The sequence below is a fragment of the Agelaius phoeniceus genome, assembly GCF_051311805.1.
Source record: "Agelaius phoeniceus isolate bAgePho1 chromosome W unlocalized genomic scaffold, bAgePho1.hap1 SUPER_W_unloc_1, whole genome shotgun sequence".
In the NCBI taxonomy this organism is placed as follows: Eukaryota; Metazoa; Chordata; class Aves; order Passeriformes; family Icteridae; genus Agelaius; species Agelaius phoeniceus.
Genome location: NW_027509866.1, coordinates 6,470,593 through 6,489,801, shown reverse-complemented (window position 1 = coordinate 6,489,801; position 19,209 = coordinate 6,470,593). Strand labels below are relative to the sequence as shown.

The 19,209-nt window shown below is 53.3% G+C and overlaps 1 protein-coding gene across 1 annotated transcript in view; it reads right to left on the bottom strand.

The window, feature by feature from the left end:
- Positions 1-19,209, bottom strand: part of LOC143692469 (uncharacterized) — a 279,232-nt gene that overhangs the window by 98,341 nt on the left and 161,682 nt on the right. The window contains exon 3 of the mRNA XM_077172701.1: positions 5,381-5,500. Coding sequence (XP_077028816.1) covers positions 5,381-5,500 — 120 coding nt within the window. The remainder of the gene's footprint in view (positions 1-5,380; positions 5,501-19,209) is intronic.

Genomic DNA, 19,209 nt, shown 5'->3' with positions numbered 1-19,209 from the left:
CTGTTAAGCTTTTGGGCTGTATTCCTTTTATCCTTGCCCTCACTGTCCTTGTGTCACACACACACACAGGGATAGTTCTTGGCTCATTTCTGGTTTGATTGCCTGGATTTTCTTTGGTTTTGTTGTTGCTTTGTTTCCTTGGTGTGCCTGAAGTGTCCAGTCAGGAGCAGAGTGACTCTTGCCAAGGAACTTTGTGGTGCTGTCCCTTAAAATTAAATCTGATTTTTGCTGATCCCTTGCTGGGGATTTTTTCAGCGCTCTCAAGGCCTCGTTGGTACCAGGGTGAAGGAGCCCTGGCCCAGGCTCTGGCCCTGGGGGACACGGGGATGCTGCCGGGGGGTCCCTGTCCCCCTGTGCCACCCCCAGGGCCCCGGCCCCCGTCCCCGTGTCAGGCTCTGGGGTCGATCTCGTGGAACATCCTCTGGGGGAGGCTGCGGCGCCGGGGGCGGGGGGACCCGGGGGGACAGGGGACCCCGCTGTGCACGAGCAGGGTTGGACTGCTCTGGGGGGAACTGTGAGGGGGGCCGGGGCAGAGTGACCTCCCCAGTGACATCACACAGCCCCTGGGATGTCTCCCAGCTTCCTCTGTTTTCACACAGCCCCTGTCATGTCACACAGCCCCCTGTGACATCACAGCACACTCTGGGATGTCAGACAACACCCTTGTGACATCATAGAGCCAAATCTGGGATGTCACCCTGGAATGTCATGCAGCTGCACTGTGATGTCGCAGTGATGTCAGAAAGCCACCCTGTGATGACACTGTCTGTTCTGTGATGTCACAGCCAGGTCTATGGTGTTACACAGCCAGCCAGTGATGTCAGAACCCACTCTCTGATGTCACAGAGTCACCCTCTATGATGGCAGGATCTGCTCTATGACCTCATACTATGATGTCACAGACAGCTGTGCGATGCCACAACCTCCTCAGTGATGCCACAAAGCCCTCTCTGTGATGTCATACTGCCACTCGGTAATGTCACAGCACACACTTTGACCTCACAGCCATCTCTGTGATGTCATACAGCCATGCCATGATGTCACAGCCTGCTCTGGGATGTCACAGAATCCCCACTATGTTGCTGTAGCTGCTCAATGACCTCACACAACAAACTCTGTGATGCCATAGCCCAATCTGTGACCTCACACAGCCCACTCTGTGCTGTCACACAGCCCCTTGCTGACATCACAGCTGCTCTGTGCCTCCATGACACAGCCCCAGAGGAGCTGCTGTGACACAGCCCCCTCTGGGACATGCCACAGCCCCTGCCAGTGCTGAGCCCCTGAGAGCTCTGTCTGTGCCCTGCTGGTGTCCCTGAGGGGCCCTGGCAGTGCCCCAGGCCTGCTGGGCTGTGCACAGGAGCTGCTCCTGGCCAGAGCTGTCTCTCTGCAGCTCTGCTGCCCTTGCCAGGAGCTGCCTCTGGCCAGGAGCCCGGCCCAGCCCAGCAGCACAGACACAGCACAAGGGCTGTAATGACCCTCTGGGGCTTTGATGCTCTTTGCATCAGACTCAGTCCCTCAGAGTGTGCTCAAAGAACTTCTCAAGAACTCAAAGTGAGGTTTCTCATGCATAAAATTGATCCTTCTAAGGGACAGGACTGAGAAAGTGTCCCCAGGTTCCAGGTAGAGCAGAACACTGGTGGCAGTGATGACAGCTGGGGACAAGCAAGGCAAAGGTGTCTCTGGTGCTGAGCAAACCTGCGCCTCTGTCCCTGCAGGCTGTGGGCATCCCCCGGCTGCCCCACCTGGCTGGCCCCTTCCTTTGCTGACAGCTCTGCCTCCTGCCTGCCTCTGCCTGCCCACACAAAGCCTTGGGCTGCTCCAGGCTCCTGCTGGGGGACGTGCTGCACCACAGCCCTGCCCTGGCAGGGAAATTCCTTTTTCCTGGTGTCCACTCTGGGCCTCCCCAGCTGCCCTTGGTGCTATTATGTCTTCTTCAGGCTCATTCCCACTAGGAAGACAAGCTCCAGCCTCTCTGAAACCACTCTCCAATCCCTCCCAGGCTATTCCTGTTCTGTCCTCAGTCTCCACCCCACTGACCCCAGAGCCATCAGCCTCTCCCTGCTGGTTTTATGATGAGGCCTCCAAATCCCACCTTGGGAGATTTTTGGGTATTCTCCAAGGTCTGTGAAAATGGAAAAATACTGATCAAAGTGATTTTCTCCCAAATCTTGCCATGAGAGAAAAACAGTCAATATCTCTAAACTGAATGAGGGCAGATTTACATTTGTTAGAAGAGGAAATATTTTACAATTATGAAAGTGGCATGAAGGTGCAACTGTTTTTCCAGAGAAGTGGATGCCCCATCCAAGGAATGCCCCGACCCAAGAGCATGAGCTTTGTCCAACCTGTTCTAGTGAAACCCCCTGCCCTCCCCAGTGACAGAATTCCTGTAGTGTGGGTTCTCTGATGTGCTGGGTGCCCTCACAACGCTTCTGGCTAGAATGTCTGCTGAGGGCAGCCAGGCTGCTGCAGGGGCAGTGACCTCACAGCCATCACCATGGCAGCCCTGTCCCCTGGGCCTGGCTCTGCCCTTTGCTCTGCCCCTGCCTTGGCTCTGCTGGCATGAAGAGTTTTGTCATTGATATCTTGTCCCCAAGGTGCTGGGGCCAATGGCTTCCCAGTCAGGCTCCTGGAGCACAAGTGGCTTTTCAGAGGCCAGCCAGGAATGAGCCCTGAGGCAGCAGCTCTGCAGTGGTGGCCACCAGGCCGGGCTGCCAAGGGAGGCTTCTGGCCATGGCCTGCAAGCAGCTGCTGCTGCCAAGGTGCCTTTGGTGCCTCAGGCTCTCCCTGGCACAGCTCCCAGCACGGCACTCTGCCCTTGTGCCTGAGGCCTTCCCTGTGCTGGGGCTGGCCTGGGGCTTTTCCTGCAGCGGGACCTGCCCTGCTGATGGTGCAGGAAAGGCAGTTCCTGCTGGAGCAGGAGGCTCTGCCTGCAATGGGCTCCAACAACTCCAGCAAGGCCCTGTAAACTTCAAAATTGCTGCCTAGAGCACGATATTCTAATATGTGTTATAGCTCCTGTACTGTGGAGTAAATAACTCTGGTTAAGATCTTTCTGTCCGATCATGATCAGAATCACTCAGAGCCGTATTTATACCAATTTATCTGCTATTCCATCAATAATCCTGTGGGACACATCTGGTTGAAGTTGAATTCCACCTGTCCAGTCTTTTACACATTTGACAAAGTCTGGGTCTGGGATTGGATCCAGCCACTCCCAGTCTCCTCTCTTAGAAGGAATTTTAGAAGTCTAGGGGCCCTACAGGGGTTTGAAGATCCATGGTGGGTGCTGGGTGTCATTTCTCCACCTCATGTCTCAGCAGGAGTTTCTCCAAAAAAATAAATAAATCTTTTGCTGAGGCTCCCACTCTGCCCATGACAGGAATCCCTGTGAGTGTCTAGGCCACCCCAGCTCTTTGGCAGCCTGGGGACTCCTGGGATGTCACCATGGAGCCCCCGTGAGTGCCTGTGACAGATGGGTGCCTTTGCAGCCCAAGGTGCCCTGGGATGGCTGTGACTGCCTCTGACCACAGGGCTCTTTACCACCCCAGAAAGCCCTGGGAGGTCTCCATGGAGCCCCTGTCTCTGCCTGTGACATTCCAGCTCTGGAACAGCCTGGAGACTCTTGGAAAGTCCCCATGGAACCCCTCTGAGGGCCTGTGACAAATCTGATCCTTAGCAGGCAACCATCACCAGCCCCCTGTTGCTATGGTCAGTTTCCACGACAACCATCACCAGGACCCCTGTTGCTATGGTCAGTTTCCATGGCAACCATCACCAGCCGCCTGTTGCCATCGTCAGTTTCCATGGCAACCATCACCAGCCCCCTGTTGCTATGCTCAGTCCCTTGGCAGCTCCATGGAGACCCCATGCCAGGGGTGGTTGCCATGGACACCAGCTCAGGCCTGCAGCCAGAGCCCGTTGCCATGGCAACCATTGGCAGCCCCATCCCCAGGCTGATGGGATCCCAGAAGCACAGAATTGGCTGAGCTGGGAGGGACCCATCAGGATCCTCCAGTCCAACTGCTGGCCCTGCACAGGACACCCCAACAATGCCAGCCTGGGCCTGGCAGCGCTGGCCAAACGCTGCTGCAGCTCAGAGAGCCCTGGAGCTGGGAGCCTTCCCTGGGGAGCCTGGCCAGGGCCCCAGCAGCCTCTGGGCAAAAACCTTTTCCTGACATCCAACCTGAGCCTGCCCCGACTCAGCTGCAGCCGCTCCCTCCACTCCTGTCCCTGGGCACCAGAGGGAAGAGGTTCCCACAGCCCCAGCCAGGGACCCGCTCCCAAGGCTGCTGCCATGGCCACCAGGGCTGGCACCAACTGGGATGCTCGGTTTTCACGGGCCGGGCTTCAGGAATGGGATTCCCCAATTTCCTGCTCCTGCTAAAACCGCGCTGCCCTCGCTGCCCTCCCGCCTCCCATGGAAAGCACAAAAGGCAAAGATCCTGGGCTGGGATAAGAACAATTTATTGGGAACAGCAACCAGATAAGGAACAAACAGGAATAAAAACAATATTGTCAACAGAAAGGATAAGTAAAACTATTTACACGGAAAAATACAACATCAACAACAGTCTCTGCCTGGCCACGTATTTCATCCTGTCTGGAAAGGACACCCTTCTCCTCAGGGGGAGAGAGAGAGAGAGAGTCCCTTTCCTGTCCCTGGCAATGAACTGAGGTAGGAGTGCATGTAATGACAGGGCCATGGCCAGACCCTCACGTTCTTCCATCTCACATCATGTCATTGTCAGGGGCAGGAAAAGGGACAGGAGTCTTCCCAGTATGGATCACGGGGAACATGGATCACCAGGGCTCTTCCCAATGTGTGTTCTCCCATGGGGGATGAAGCTGGAGTGGTGCATGAAGCTGTTCCTGCAATCGAGGCATTTGCAGGGCTTCATTTACTGGTGGCTCCGTTGGTGTCTGGTCAAGCTAGAGCTGCTGGTGAAGCTCTTCCCACACTGGGGACACTCGTAGGGCCACTCCCCAGTGTGGATGCGCCGGTGGGTGATGAGGGTGGAGTTGTGCTTGAAGCCCTTCCCGCAGTCTGGGCAGAGGAAGGGCCTCTCCTCTGAGTGAATCCGCTTGTGTTGGAGGAGATGGGAGCTTCTATGAAACCTCTTCTGACAGTTGGGACACTCGTAGTGCCTCTCCCCAGTGTGGATGAGCTGGTGCCTGATGAGGTGGGATTTCTGCTTGAAGCCCTTCCCACAGTCTGGGTAGAAGGGCCTCTCCTCTGAGGGAATTCGCTCATGCAGGTGGACACTGGAGCTGCTCTGAAACCTCTTCTGACACTGGGGACACTCGCAGGGCCTCTCCCTGGTGTGGATGCGTTGGTGGATGATGAGGGCAGAGCTGCAGCTGAAGCCCTTCCCACACTCCCCACACTCGTAGGGCCATTCCCCAGTGTGGATCATCTGGTGGCTGATCAGGGTGCTGCTCTGCCTGAAGCTCTTCCCACACTCCAAGCACTTGTGGGCCTTCTCCCCATTGTGAAGCTGCTCCTGGGCCACCAGCTCTGAGCTCTGGCTGAAGCTCTGTCCACCTTCCTGGCTCAGGGTGGGTCTTTCCTCCTCAGAGCACCCTGGGCTGGGTTTTGAGCCCCCCCTTCTGTGGGATATCTGGGGTTTTTCCTCCACGTTGGAATTCTGCACCGTGGAGCCATTTAAATAGGCCTCTTCCATGTGGTTCTGCTTTGGGGATTTGTCCTCCCTGGTCTCCATCCTCAGCTCCTTCCCAGGGGGAGGAAGGACAAGGAGAGGATGGGATTTGCCTCCATGCCAGAGGGAAGGGGAAGGAGATCCCCCCAGTGCATCCCCGGAAGGATGGGGTTGGCAGCAGGGTTGTCCTGCAGCTGGGGGCTGTGCTGGGCTGGGAGATGGAGCAGGAGAGAGGGGGAAAGGGGCACTGACTTCCTCCTCATCTGCCTGGGTGTCCTGGGACATCTTCCTCTTCCTTTCAGAGTCCTCTTCCATCTGGTAAAGGTGTGGGGATGAGAAATCCTGTTTTGGGAGGAAAACAAGGGATGAGTACATTGAGTTTTGTTCTGGTTTGAAGGCAACCTGGGGAGGGTCTAAGCCAGAATTGCAATTTAATAAGAAAATGAAGATCAAGGCAATGATACAGAAACACTGCCTTAAACTGACAGAGTCAGGATATAACCTGACACCCTGTTGCTGCTCAGGGTGGTGGCAGCAGTCCCATTAAATGGTGGCTGCAGTCCTGTTGGAGTGATGAACTTGATTCCGTCAAAGCAGTGATCCTGTAGAAGGGTCTGGTCTTCCTCTGGAGTTCCAGTGGTGGTTCTGGAGCTCTTGTCCTCTGGGAATCCAGTAGGCAAGCTGCTCCTGGTGTTGCAAGGCTCAGCTTATATCCAGGCAGGAATGTTTGGATCCTCCCCCTGGGCGGAGCATCCCACAATGGGATGATGGAATTTGATCAGTCCTGCAGTGACACTCAATGGCCCATTCCCAGAAGATATCTCCCCTGGAGGGCGTTATCAGGGCTGAGTCATGGAAGAGATCAAGAACACTGCCCCACCTGTTTCTAGCAGTTGATGAAGATGGGGATTGAAAACATGCATTTGGTTCCATCTTACACTGCAGCCTGAAACAGTGGGGGAATCCCTGCTCAGGGGGTGAACACCACCCCCCTTACCCAAACTGGCTCAGGTGTGAAACCCCCACCCCAGGAAAGCCACACACACAGGGGACAATGTCACACTTGCCCTGCCCCAGGGGAGGTCTCTGTCCCTGTCACTCCGTGGCTGTCCCCCCTTTTCTCTTTCACAGGCCGGGGGCTTTGCCAAATCTAAGAATAATTTTCTTCTCTTTCCCTGTCACCTTTGTGACATCTACACAGAGCTTTCCCTTCCTTTTTATAATCTTTTCATAAAAGAGGTATCGCAATGTATTGGGCCGAATTTCCACGTTTCTTTTATCAGAATGTGCCAGCAGCAGAGCTGGAGCTGTGCAGGACCAATGGATTTTGGAATTGCCACAAAATTGCTTCTACTGTGAGTTTACTGAATTTTGGGATTTGTTTCTGTTTTCACCACAAGTGACTTTTGGGAAGAGCAAATTCAAGGCATTTTCTGTAGGGTTAAGTTTGATTTTTGTCAAGAAACAACTTTACTTTGTCCAGTGCCCTGGGGATGGTCAAGGGGTCACTGACCCTCTCACACTGGGGGATGCTTGGGAGGGGCTTGGGAGGGTTGTCCCTGTCCCTGTCACCCCAGGCCATTCCCCAGGGGTGTCCCTGTCCCTGTCACCCCAGGCCATTCCCCAGGGTTGTCCCTGTCCCTGTCACCCCAGGCCATTCCCCAGGGGTGTCCATCATTCTCACCCAGGGAATGCCTGGGGGGTCTCCCTCCCTCTCTCCCCTGTGCCAGGGGGTGCTCGGGGCAGTCTCTGTCCCTCTCAGCCCAGGGGATGCTCGGGGCTCTCTGTCCCCTGGCCCTGGGGGATGCTCGGGGGGTCTCCATCCCTCTGGCCTCAGGCAATGCCTGTGCAGGGCTGGGCACCAGGGGCTCTGTGTCCCTCTCACCGCTGAGGCTGCTCGGGGCTGGGGGGGCTCTGCCACCTTCTCACCCCTGGCGAGGCCGGGGGGGTCTCTGTCCCTCTCAGCCCTGCTGGGACCCCACCCAAACATCATCGGGGTCACAGGGACAGAGACACCCCCAAAGCCCCAGAGGGGCTGAGCCTGGGATTTGGTTTGGGGCTGAGGATTTAGGAAGAGGCTGGAATTGGGGCTGGGCTTGGAGTTGGGGCTGAGATTTGGATTAGAGCAGGGATTGGGGTTAAGGCTAGACATGGGATTGGCTTTAGGGCTGGGGTTGGGATTGGGTCTGGGGCTAGACGAGTCTGGCACTGGGATGAGATTAAATACAGAACTGTGAGTGTGTCTAAACGTGGAGTGAGATTGAGACCAGGATCAGGGTCAGGTTTGGGACTGAGCTCACCCAGAGCAGGACAGCAGGGATGTCACTGTGGGAAGGTTTGGGGAAAATCCTGGTTTGGGGAGAAACAAGGTGTGAATGCCTTCGATTGGGGATTCCTCTTGCCCAAGTCCATCTCTAGAAGTTACCTGATGTCCATAAAAACCTCCAAAAATAAAGAGTGTATAAAAACAAAGCCACCAGGAGTGTCCCATTTCCAGTCTCATCCCTCTGGGGTTCTGGTGGTCCCCTGTCTCTGGGCTGTTGGGGATCCCATGGGTCCTGGGGATCCCCCCTCTCCAGGGTCCTGCTAAGGGATGCAGGCAGATTTTGGGGTCCCAAGGTCCCTCTCTCCAGGCTCCCCTCAATCCAGCCACTTGGGGTTCCCCCCTCTTCCCACCACCCTGTCCTGCTTTAGGGCAAATTTGGTTGAAAACCTCCAAAAGAAGTTTCCTCTGGAATGCAGATTCAGCAGCACCATCCTCAGCCAGTGTGGGAAAATATTTCCTTGGAGAAAAGTGGAAAAAACCACTTTATTTAACAGGCAAAGCATTCACCAGCACAAAAATTGAACAATATTAAGCAATAAAACCTCCTGCTGCTGGAAAATAGGTGACAAACTCCAAAAGTCCCTCCTTGGGCTGGGGCTTGGCTCACTCAGTGTCTTATCAGTCTCTTATCAGTCTCTTATCAGTCCCGCCTGTATTGGAAATGCCGAGGCCCAGGCTCAGCCCGGTGGTCCACAGGCGGGAGCTGCCGGTGGTGTTCTGGGTGTTCAGTCCAGAGCAGGTTTAAACAGCACCAAAGAAAAAGAAAAAAACACAGTTGGGGGAACTTCTCTGCCTCAAAGAGCTAAAAACTAACTAAAAGAAAAGGAGAGCTCTGTCCTGCCCTCTGTCCATCCAGGAGCCGGAATGTGGAGGAGTGAGTGCAGTGTCTGAAAACAAACTGCAGCTTCTTCCTCCTCCCCTTGGCTCTCAGAACCAGCCTTAAAGGTGCAGAACTCATTTCTGGGCTAAAGGGACCGATGGGGCATGAGCATCATGAAGTCACCCCAGGATGCGCCCCTGTCAGGGTCAGGGGGTCCCGTCCCCGCCTCATCTCCGGGCTGCCGGGGGTGCCCCAGCTCCGGTATCGCCCCTTCCCCTCTCCCCGCCCCGGGGGTCCCCCGTTCCACAGCCCCGGCTCTCACGGGGATCCCCAAAACCAATGTCCCGCCCCGTCGGTACCGGGCCATCCCCACGTGGACCCCCGGGACCCTCCCGAGGGGCGATCGCGGCTCCTCTGCCCCCAAAAAAGCTCCTCTTAGGGAGCCCGGAGATACCCGGGGCTCGAGTCCGGGATCTGCCGGCTCCGAACACTCTCCAAAAAAATCCTCCCGGAGACCCCTGGCTGGAGTTATTTGGGAATTTGGCTACTTGAGCTGGGCTTCTTGTGGGACTTTTAGCAGCCTTGTGTTCCTCACTTGGAGTAAATGAACTTTATCAGTCACTCTGATATCATTTGCTCCCTCTCCCCCTGTGATTTTAAGAAACTTTTCAAGGAAGGACAACAAAATATTTTCTTTTTCCTGGCCACCCACAACAGCCATTTTCCTCATAATTTCTCCCATAAGTTCCACAGGAGGAAGGAGGGACTGTTTCCAAGTGTTCCTCCAGAGAGAACCACAACCTCCTCAGAGGAGGGAACCATGATGCTGTCAAAGGCACTTGGAGCCAGACAACAGTGCCCTGAACTCACTGTGCCAAAATAATGTTGCAATTTGGTTAAGAAAATTTCCGGAGAGATGCCTCCGCATCAATTAAGGTGCTAACAAGACCAAACCCTACGTGGATTTTATTAAACAGTAAATGTGAGGTAGAGAGAGAGTTGGAAAGAAAGAGAAAAGGGGGGGAGAGAAAAGGAGTGACAGGGACAGAGACCTCCCCTGGAGCAGGGCAAGTGTGACATTGTCCCCTGTGTGTGTGTGGCCTTCCCAGGGTGGGGGTTTCACACCTGAGCCAGTTTGGGTAAGGGGGGTGGTGTTCACCCCCTGAGCAGGGATTACCCCACTGTTTCAGGCTGCAGTGTAAGATGGAACCAAATGCATGTTTTCAATCCCCATCTTCATCAACTGCTAGAAACAGGTGGGGCAGTGTTCTTGATCTCTTCCATGACTCAGCCCTGATAACGCCCTCCAGGGGAGATATCTTCTGGGAATGGGCCATTGAGTGTCACTGCAGGACTGATCAAATTCCATCATCCCATTGTGGGAGGCTCCACCCAGGGGGAGGATCCAAGCATTCCTACCTGCATATAAGGTGAGCCTTGCAACACCAGGAGCAGCTTGCCTACTGGATTCCCAGAGGACAAGAGCTCCAGAACCACCACTGGACCTTCAGAGGAAGACCAGACCCTTTTACAGGATCACTGCTTGGACAGAATCACCTTCATCACTCCAACAGGACTGCAGCCACCATTTAATGGGACTGCTGCCACCAGCCTGACCAGCAACAAGGTGTCAGGTTATATCCTGACTCTGTCAGTTTAAGGCAGTGTTTCTGTATCATTGCCTTGATCTTCATTTTCTTATAAAATTGTATATCTGACTTAGACTCTCCCCCAGGTTTGCCTTCTAACCAGAAAAAAAGACAATGTGTGCACCCTTTGTTTGGTTCCCAGAACAGGATTTCTCATCCCGAAACCTTGACTGGATGGAGGAGGAGGCTGCGAGGAAGAGGAATGAGCCCTGGGATACCCAGGCAGGTGAGGAGGAAGTCAGTGCCCTTTTTCCCCCTCTCTCCTGCTCCATCTCCCAGCCCAGCACAGCCCCCGGCTGCAGGACAACCCTGCTGCCAACCCCGTCCTGCTGGGGATGCACTGGGGGGATCTCCTTCCCCTTCCCTGTGGCACGAAGGCAAATCCCATCCTCTCCTTGGCCTTCCTCTCCCAGGGAAGAAGCTGAGGATGGAGACCAGGGAAGAGAAATCCCCAAAGCAGAACCACGTGGAAGAGGCCTATTTAAATGGCTCCACGGTGCAGAATTCCAACGTGGAGGAAAAACCCCAGAGATCCCACAGGAGGAGGGGCTCCAAACCCAGCCATTATGCTCTGAGGAGGAAAGACCCACCCTGAGCCAGGAAGGTGGACAGAGCTTCAGCCAGAGCTCAGAGCTGGTGGTCCATGGGCAGCTTCACAATGGGGAGAAGGCCCACAAGTGCTTGGAGTGTGGGAAGAGCTTCAGGCAGAGCAGCACCCTGATCAGCCACCAGATGATCCACACTGGGGAATGGCCCTACGAGTGTGGGGAGTGTGGGAAGGGCTTCAGCTGCAGCTCTGCCCTCATCACCCACCAACGCATCCACACTGGGGAGAGGCCCTATGAATGTCCTGAGTGCCAGAAGAGGTTTCAGACCAGCTCCAGTCTCTACCTTCATGAGCGAATTCCCTCAGAGGAGAGGCCCTTCCGCTGCACTGACTGCAGGAAGGGCTTCATGCAGAAATCCCACCTCATCAGGCACCAGCGCATCCACACTGGGGAGAGGCCCTACGAGTGTCTCCAGTGTGGGAAGAGCTTCACCAGCAGCTCTCACTTGACCAGACACCAACGGAGGCATCGGTAAGAGAAGCCCTGCCAATGCCCCAGTTTCAGGAAAAGCTTCATTCACTACTCCAAATTCATCCTCCATTGGAGGCCCCACGTTGGGAAGAGCCTCGGTGATCCATGTTCCCTGTGATCCATGCTGGGAAGACACCTGTCCCTTTTCCTGTCCCTCCCAGTGACATGACGTGGGATGGAAAAACATGATGGTCTGGTCATGGCCCTGTCATTACATTCAGTCCCACCTCAAAACACTGCCAGGGGCAGGAAAGGGAATCTCTCTCTATCCCTGAGGAGAAGGGTGTCCTTTCCAGACAGGAGAAATTGTGGCCAGGCAGACCCAGTGAGTTGTGTTTTAGTTTTCCCTGTAAATCTTTTATTAATCTCTTCTGTTATCAATATTGTTTTTGTTCTGTTTGTTCCTTATCTGGTTGCTGTTCCCAATAAATTGTTCTTCTCCCAGCCCGGGATCTTTGCCTTTTGTGCTTTCCATGGGAGGCGGGAGGGCAGTGAGGGCAGCGCGGTTTTAGCGGGAGCAGGAAATTGGGGAATCCCATTGCTGAAGCCCGGCCCGTGGAAACCGAGAATCCCAGCTGGTGGCAGCCCTGGTGGCCATGGCAGCAGCCTTTGGAGTGGGTCCCTGGCTGGGGCTGTGGGAACCTCTTCCCTCTGGTGCCCAGGGACAGGAGTGGAGGGAGCGGCTGCAGCTGAGTCGGGGCAGGCTCAGGTTGGATGTCAGGAAAAGGTTTTTGGCCAGAGGCTGCTGGGGCCCTGGCCAGGCTCCCCAGGGCAGGGTCCCAGCTCCAGGGCTCTCTGAGCTGCAGCAGCGTTTGGCCAGCGCTGCCAGGCCCAGGCTGGCATTGTTGGGGTGTCCTATGCAGGGCCAGCAGTTGGACTGGAGGATCCTGATGGGTCCCTCCCAGCTCAGCCAATTCTGTGCTTCTGGGATCCCATGGGCCTTGGGATGGGGCTGCCAATGGTTGCCATGGCAACGGGCTCTGGCTGCAGGCCTGACTTGGTGTCCATGGCAACCACCCCGGCATGGGGTCTCCATGGAGCTGCCAAGGGACTGAGCATAGCAACAGGGGGCTGGTGATGGTTGCCATGGAAACTGACCATAGCAACAGGGTACTGGTGATGGTTGCCATGGAAACTGACCATAGCAACAGGGGGCTGGTGATGGCTTCCATAGTAATTGACCATAGCAACAGGAGGCTGGTGATGGTTGCCATGGAAACTGACCATAGCAACAGGGGTCCTGGTGATGGTTGTCGTGGAAACTGACCATAGCAACAGGGGGCTGGGGATGGTTGCCTGCTAAGGATCAGATTTGTCACAGGCCCTCAGAGGGGTTCCATGGGGACTTTCCAAGAGTCTCCAGGCTCTTCCACAGCTGGAATGTCACAGGCAGAGACAGGGGCTCCATGGAGACCTCCCAGGGCTTTCTGGGGATGGTAAAGAGCCCGGTGGTCAGAGGCAGTCACAGCCATTCCACGGTGACATCCCAGGGCACCTTGGGCTGCAAAGGCACCCATCTGTCACAGGCACTCACGGGGGCTCCACGGTGACATCCCAGGAGTGCCCAGGCTGCCAAAGAGCCGGGATGTCCCAGACACTCACAGGGGTTCCTCTCATGGGCACAGTGGGAGCTTCAGGCAGCGTTTATTAGAGCAGCTCCTGTTGGGTCACAAGGTACAGAAAGGATCCCCAACAGCCCCCACAGATCCCCAAATGTAACCATTGAATCAGCGATGACACAGACTCAGATCAGAAGGCTAAGGGCTAAAAGCCACCTGTTTTTTTAATCCTCTTCTTTTATATCTTGGTTTTCTACAGGTGGACCTCACTGGTCATTTAATCAACACATTTCACATGATTAACCAATTAAGACAACACCCTTCAGTAAACAACTTCATGGAAAAGAGACAACTTATTATAGACATTGTCAGGGCACCCGTTATTGATGTTTGTTTTATGTTGGGCCTTTCTGGGGGCTCCCTGGATGGGGGAAACCCTCCTGTATCAGTTCTGTGCCAGGTAAAAGGAGATGCATGGGACTTTTTCACTCTTCAGCTTCTTGTTTATTGTTATCTTATCTAAAGTTTTGCATTGCTGTCCACACCAGGCTCAGGGTGCTGGAAAAGCACCGCACAATGTCGCCAAAATGTACAGTTTCAAGGTCTTTTAAAGTTGTCTCATTTTAATTAACTCTTAAAACATACATTATTTCTACTTATTTACCAATAACTCATCCCTTGACTGACCACATAACCTCTGCACTGTGCTTTCCTTGACCAATCACCCTGTGCCACCAACACTGCAGAAAATGGAGTAGATGAAGAAGAAGACAGGGACTACACCCCAATTCCTCCATTGTGCTTCCTATCTACACCATTCTAAAAATCCCAAAAACTAAGTTTCTCACCCAAGTGACATACTATACTATCCTCTGATCTATTTCACACTTGGTTAAATTCTAATCTATCTCAAAGTCTTGGAAGTCGTCTCCATGGGTGAAGGTTCAAGGCAGTGTTTCTCTGGGGGTCAGGATTCCTCAGAGCAGACAGAGAAATATTCCCTGTACCCTGGATTCCCACACATTTAACCTAAAATACTTTAAAGATTTTAAGTTATCCAAAAATGATCCAGGTAAGTATGATTAGAAGGAGAAGAAATAGAAAACAACAGAAAGACAGAAGATCCAGAGAAAGACACGCACATGGGTACCAACGGCTGGGTTCCAGCATCACCAACAAAAGGAACCCCAGCAGAAGCAAGACACAGACCCTGGGCTGGCCTCGTGCTCCGGCTTTTAAGCCCCTGGGCCTTCATGGCCCCGCCCCTGGGGTGGGACTGCCAGTTGCTTGTCCAATCAGAGACAGGATAGATGCATCTGGTAGTGTGTGATTGATTGACAGCTGGGCCAATCAGAGCTGGGTTAGCACCGCCCCTGCTGTGTGATTGACAGCTCTGCCAGGCCACTGCTGGGGGCGGGGCTCTGTCCCACCACAAACCAAGGCCTGACCCGGCCCTGGCCCCGCATGGAACAGGTCTGCCTGGCTTGGCCTCCTGGGGGCTGTCTGACAGGTCCCACTGAATTTGACATGTCAGGCGCCACTTCCCATCTCACCATGAAGCACTGGGGCTCCGTGCTTTTATTCCTATGGGAAAGAACTGCCTTTCTTGTCTAGGCACCCATGGCCAAAATTGGGATTCTGCATCTAAAATTCCCTATATCCAAGGGTTACTCCCAGAAAAAATCTGCCCATACAGTCAAGTCTGGCTGGCCTTGGCCTCTGGTGGCTGCCTCTCATCTGCCCCTGCACCACTGGGGCTCACTTGTTTCCTTCCTATGGAGACCATTGTGACACTGCGGAGCATTGTGGAACCAATGGGCCATGGTGACACTGCAGGCCCTTGTGGAACCTGTTACACTGTAGGAACTTGTGGAACCAAGGGGAACATTGTGACCCTGCAGGGTACCATGGATCCAAGGAGCAATTGTGACTCTGTTAGGTCTTGAGGAACCATGGAGATCGTTGTGACCTTTTTGAGCCTTGTGAAATGAAGGGGCCATTGTGACACTGTGAGTGCCATGGATCCAAGGGGCCACTGTGACACTGTGGAGCCTCATGGAACCAAGGACATCATTGTGGCTCTGTTGGGCCACATGGTCCCAAGGGGCCAGAGCAAAGCAGCGGTGTGGGAGTTAGCCCAGCTGTAACTCAGAGTCAGACAGATTTTACCCTGGAAGAACTGGGCATGAGTTTCCAGCCCTGGGAATCATTTGTTTAACTTAGGGTGAGTTTGAGAGTTCCCCCATAAGCCTTTAGTTATGCCAATTGTCCAAGTTCTCCTCCCCTATTGGTTACTTGTTTCCCCTCTAGGGTTATTGTTCTAGAGAGTTCTACCCTCAAGTGTATATATTGTTGCTTCGCCTTTATCTCAGGTCTTTGAATCCCACCCCTCCTACTGTGCTCGACTTCTCCATGTTTATTGTTTTTCACCCTGTTACTAAAGTTCTTTTTGGGCAACTCCATTGATCCTGCTTGTAGGAGCGTTGGGGGCTAGGATGGTTGGGACGGATGGAGACGAGAGATCTCTGAAGCCAGGTCTTGGAACTTGTGGTTTATTGCAAAGGGTGTGGGTGCAGGGGCCTTGTTTGGAGCTGCCAGCCACAGCTCGGAGCAGGCCCGAGAGAGGAGCTCGAAAGAGGCGCCCAAAATGGATGCCCAAAAGAGGAGGGGAGTTCCCATTACAATACAATAAATCTTCTTCTGTGCTGCATATTCTAATTTTCACTAACCAATCTGGTACAAGATACAAATCTTATAGCATTTACATACAGCCTATGAGAATCATTACATTACCATACTGTGTTACATTTTAAACCCTAAAAACTACTCTTTGCACCCCTTCTGCCAAGCTAGTAGGGTCTGCTCTGACCCTTGGACCTGTCTGCAAGCAGAGGGTGTTGTTTCATCAAAAGAAGATTACCTTCAGCTGGCCATATCATTGTTTTCCAGTTGTTCAGTAACTAAGGCTTGGTATCTCAAAGCTTGATTTCATTTCAATCTCACTTATAGTTTCCATATTCTCAAAATCTTTTGACAGGCAATCATATTTATAAGGCTTTCCTGTTTCATCTTCCCCAGCATCTGCTCCTTTTCATTTTCACCACCCTTGCCCTGAAGTTGGGGAACGAGAAAGGTTTGTCACAGCCACCCTCATTGCGACCTTTGGTGCCCGAACAGGGGCCCTGACATTCAGTCATGTCAGCTGGGGTTAGCTGATGGATAGGCCAGCGCTCCCCAGGATTTTGGATTGTGCTGGGCTGGCAGATTCATCATTGCTTTGATGGACCTCGGCCAGGATCCACAGGGACAGCGACAGTTTCACCTGCATAGGATTGCAGGTGGGTTTGGGGAAACGCAGGACATTTATTGCCCATTTTGCCACTGTGTTTTTACAATATGCATCCACATCCCATAACTGATTTGGGGTGTTCCAGTGGCTGTTCCACGTAAGGCAGAGAAAGAGAAAAATGGGCAGCTGGATGTCCAAAGTAGAAAGGTGTGTGTATGGATGCTTTAAGTTAATTCTCACTGATCATGACCAAATATCTTCAAAGAACAAATTAAAATCAATCATGAAGTGGGTCATTAAAAATTTTCCATATGCCCGTGAGTCTGACTGTCCTCCCTCCATCTTGGCTCCTCCACTTCCTGCTACCACAGCCTTCTCTTCAGCCCTGAACGAACCTCCAGACTCCACCCCCACAACTGCGGGTCACGCCCCCACTGTCAATCATTCCACCTCCACCCTGGGCCATGCTCCAGAAGGGCAGCCTGGAAGTCCGCCATCCTAAATCAAGGCCTTTCCTCCCCAACACCTGACAAAATGGCAGCACCCTCTGCCTCACCCTCCTGCAACAATATAACCCCATGATCCAAGATACTAAGCCCAACTGTCATACTATTTCTAATCCAAATGTTTCTGCTCCAAGTTATTCTTCCTCCCCAGAAGACAGTTTGGATTCCTCAGAGCCACCTCGCCCCTCAATCCCAGAAGATCACTAGGAAAGGATCCGGAAAGAAGCAGTTAAGGAAGGAGACTGGCAAATAACCTCGAAACTCCTCATTGCCCCTGTATGTTATGAAAGAAGGGGGCAGAATCCCAGGTATCAGCCATTGGTTTATGGGGAAATCAAGGATCTGTGTAAGGCAGCTAAAGACCATAGGAGGGACTTACCTTGTTTTAATGGCCTAATGAGGGCCATGTTTACAGCACATGCTTTAACCCCCTATAATTTAAATTATATCATGACCAGGTGGTTGTAACGTACAGAATACACCCTGTAGGAAGGGGGATGGAAATGTTTACTAAATCAATTAATAGCAGACTATGCTAATAATGAGGCAAGGGTAGAATTGACAATCAACCATCTAGCTGGAGAAGGACAACACAGCCTAGAAGATGATCAAGCAGCAGGTATCCCCAGAGAAGTATTGGATGATATCAAAGAGATGGCTTTGAAAGCTTTAATCCAGGTATCGGATGGTAGCACCGCCAATTTGGACTACCTTGGGTGGCTGCAGCTAAAGCTTTAGGGCAATCAGACCATCCTGGGTGCCTGTTAAGTAAGCAAACCAATGCTGCCTCCCTCACATTGAGTGGCTGCTCTCAGACACAGAGACCATCAGACACGCCACCTTGCAGAACAGCGATAGAGTTTTTACTCTGGGCACATAGGCATGGCTGTGTAGACTCTGAGGGCATGTGCTGCATGAACCTCTCCAGCCACAGCGAGTCAATCCACAAGAGCATTCAGGTACTGAAGGAAGGGTTCAAGAAGCTTCAAGTGGAAAACAAAGACTGGTTCAAAAAACTCTTCCAATCCAAGGGACTAAAGGGTTGGATGATGTCGAGCTAAAACAGGACTATTCATTCTCTTAGTGGTTGTTGTTGTATTGTTAATTGTCCCATGTTTATCTGGATGCTTTTAGAAAGTCTTACAAAATTCTCTCAATTCCATCTTTGTTGTAAAACAGAAAGGGGGAAGATACCCTACACAGGCTCCTCATGGACTCCATGGAGGAGAGAATTAGAGGCCAGGATGGCACAAGAACCTCTCAGAGACTCAGTGTGGGAAGGAAAATCCTTGAAAGTACCTAAAAAATTCTTAAATCCATAAAGTACCTTAAAAACCTTGAGTATCTCAAGGCATTAATGAGCCTCACTGAGTGTCTGTACAAAGCTCTCCAGGGACTAATTACAGCAGATAATTGGAGGCCAGGATTGCAGAGACCTCTCAGAGCCTCCAAGGCAAAAGCCAAAGCCAAAGTCCTTTGAAAAAGCTGCAGTCCCTGCAGGGAGCATGAAGGAGCCCCCAGGGCCATTGCTGAGCAAGGCTCCCCAGGGACTCCTTGCAGCAGATCCTTGAGGCCACTGGGATGTGGGCTAGGGGGGGATGCTGAGGGCAGCACAAGGGGCTGACAGTGCCCAGCCGGGCTGGGGCTGTGCCAGGAGGCCCCAGGGCCTCAGGACAAGGTGTCTCCTCCCAGCCCTTGCTGGCACAGACCCTGCTGTGCCCCAGGCCACCAAGACTTGGCTTCTCTTTGTCCCCACCTGTCATCACTGCCTGCAGTTCTCTGCTCTGCCTGGGGCCTGGGGACACTTGCTCAGTCGTGTCCCTCTCTGGGACCCATTAAAAGTCCAAGAAAGTTTGGAGCTGGATTCTGCCTTGGAGTTCTGGAGAGGTTTCTTCAGCTCCCTCTCAGGGACTGATGCTCAGGGCCTGAGCATAAAGCCCCAGAGGCTGATTAAAGTCCTTGTGCTGTGTCTGTGCTGCTGAGCTGGGCTGGGCTCCTGGCACAGAGGCAGCTCCTGCTCCCCAAGAAGAGCTTCAAAAGCACATTTCTCTGGATGAGCAGCTCTTGTGCCAGCCCAGCAGGGCTGGGGCACTGCCTGCAGCCAGCGCGGGCACAGCCCAGAGGCACAGAGAGCTTCAATCAGTCAGGGCTGGGAAGGGGCTGAGAAGTGCCTGGGGCACAATCACTGCCAGCCCTTGGCACAGGAACCTCTGGCTGCAGGACAATGCAGCTGCAGCTCCTGGAGCCATCTCCTGCAGCTGGAACATCCCAATGCCTGCAGAGCCTGTGAGTCCATTCTCTGCTTGTCTCTTGTGCAG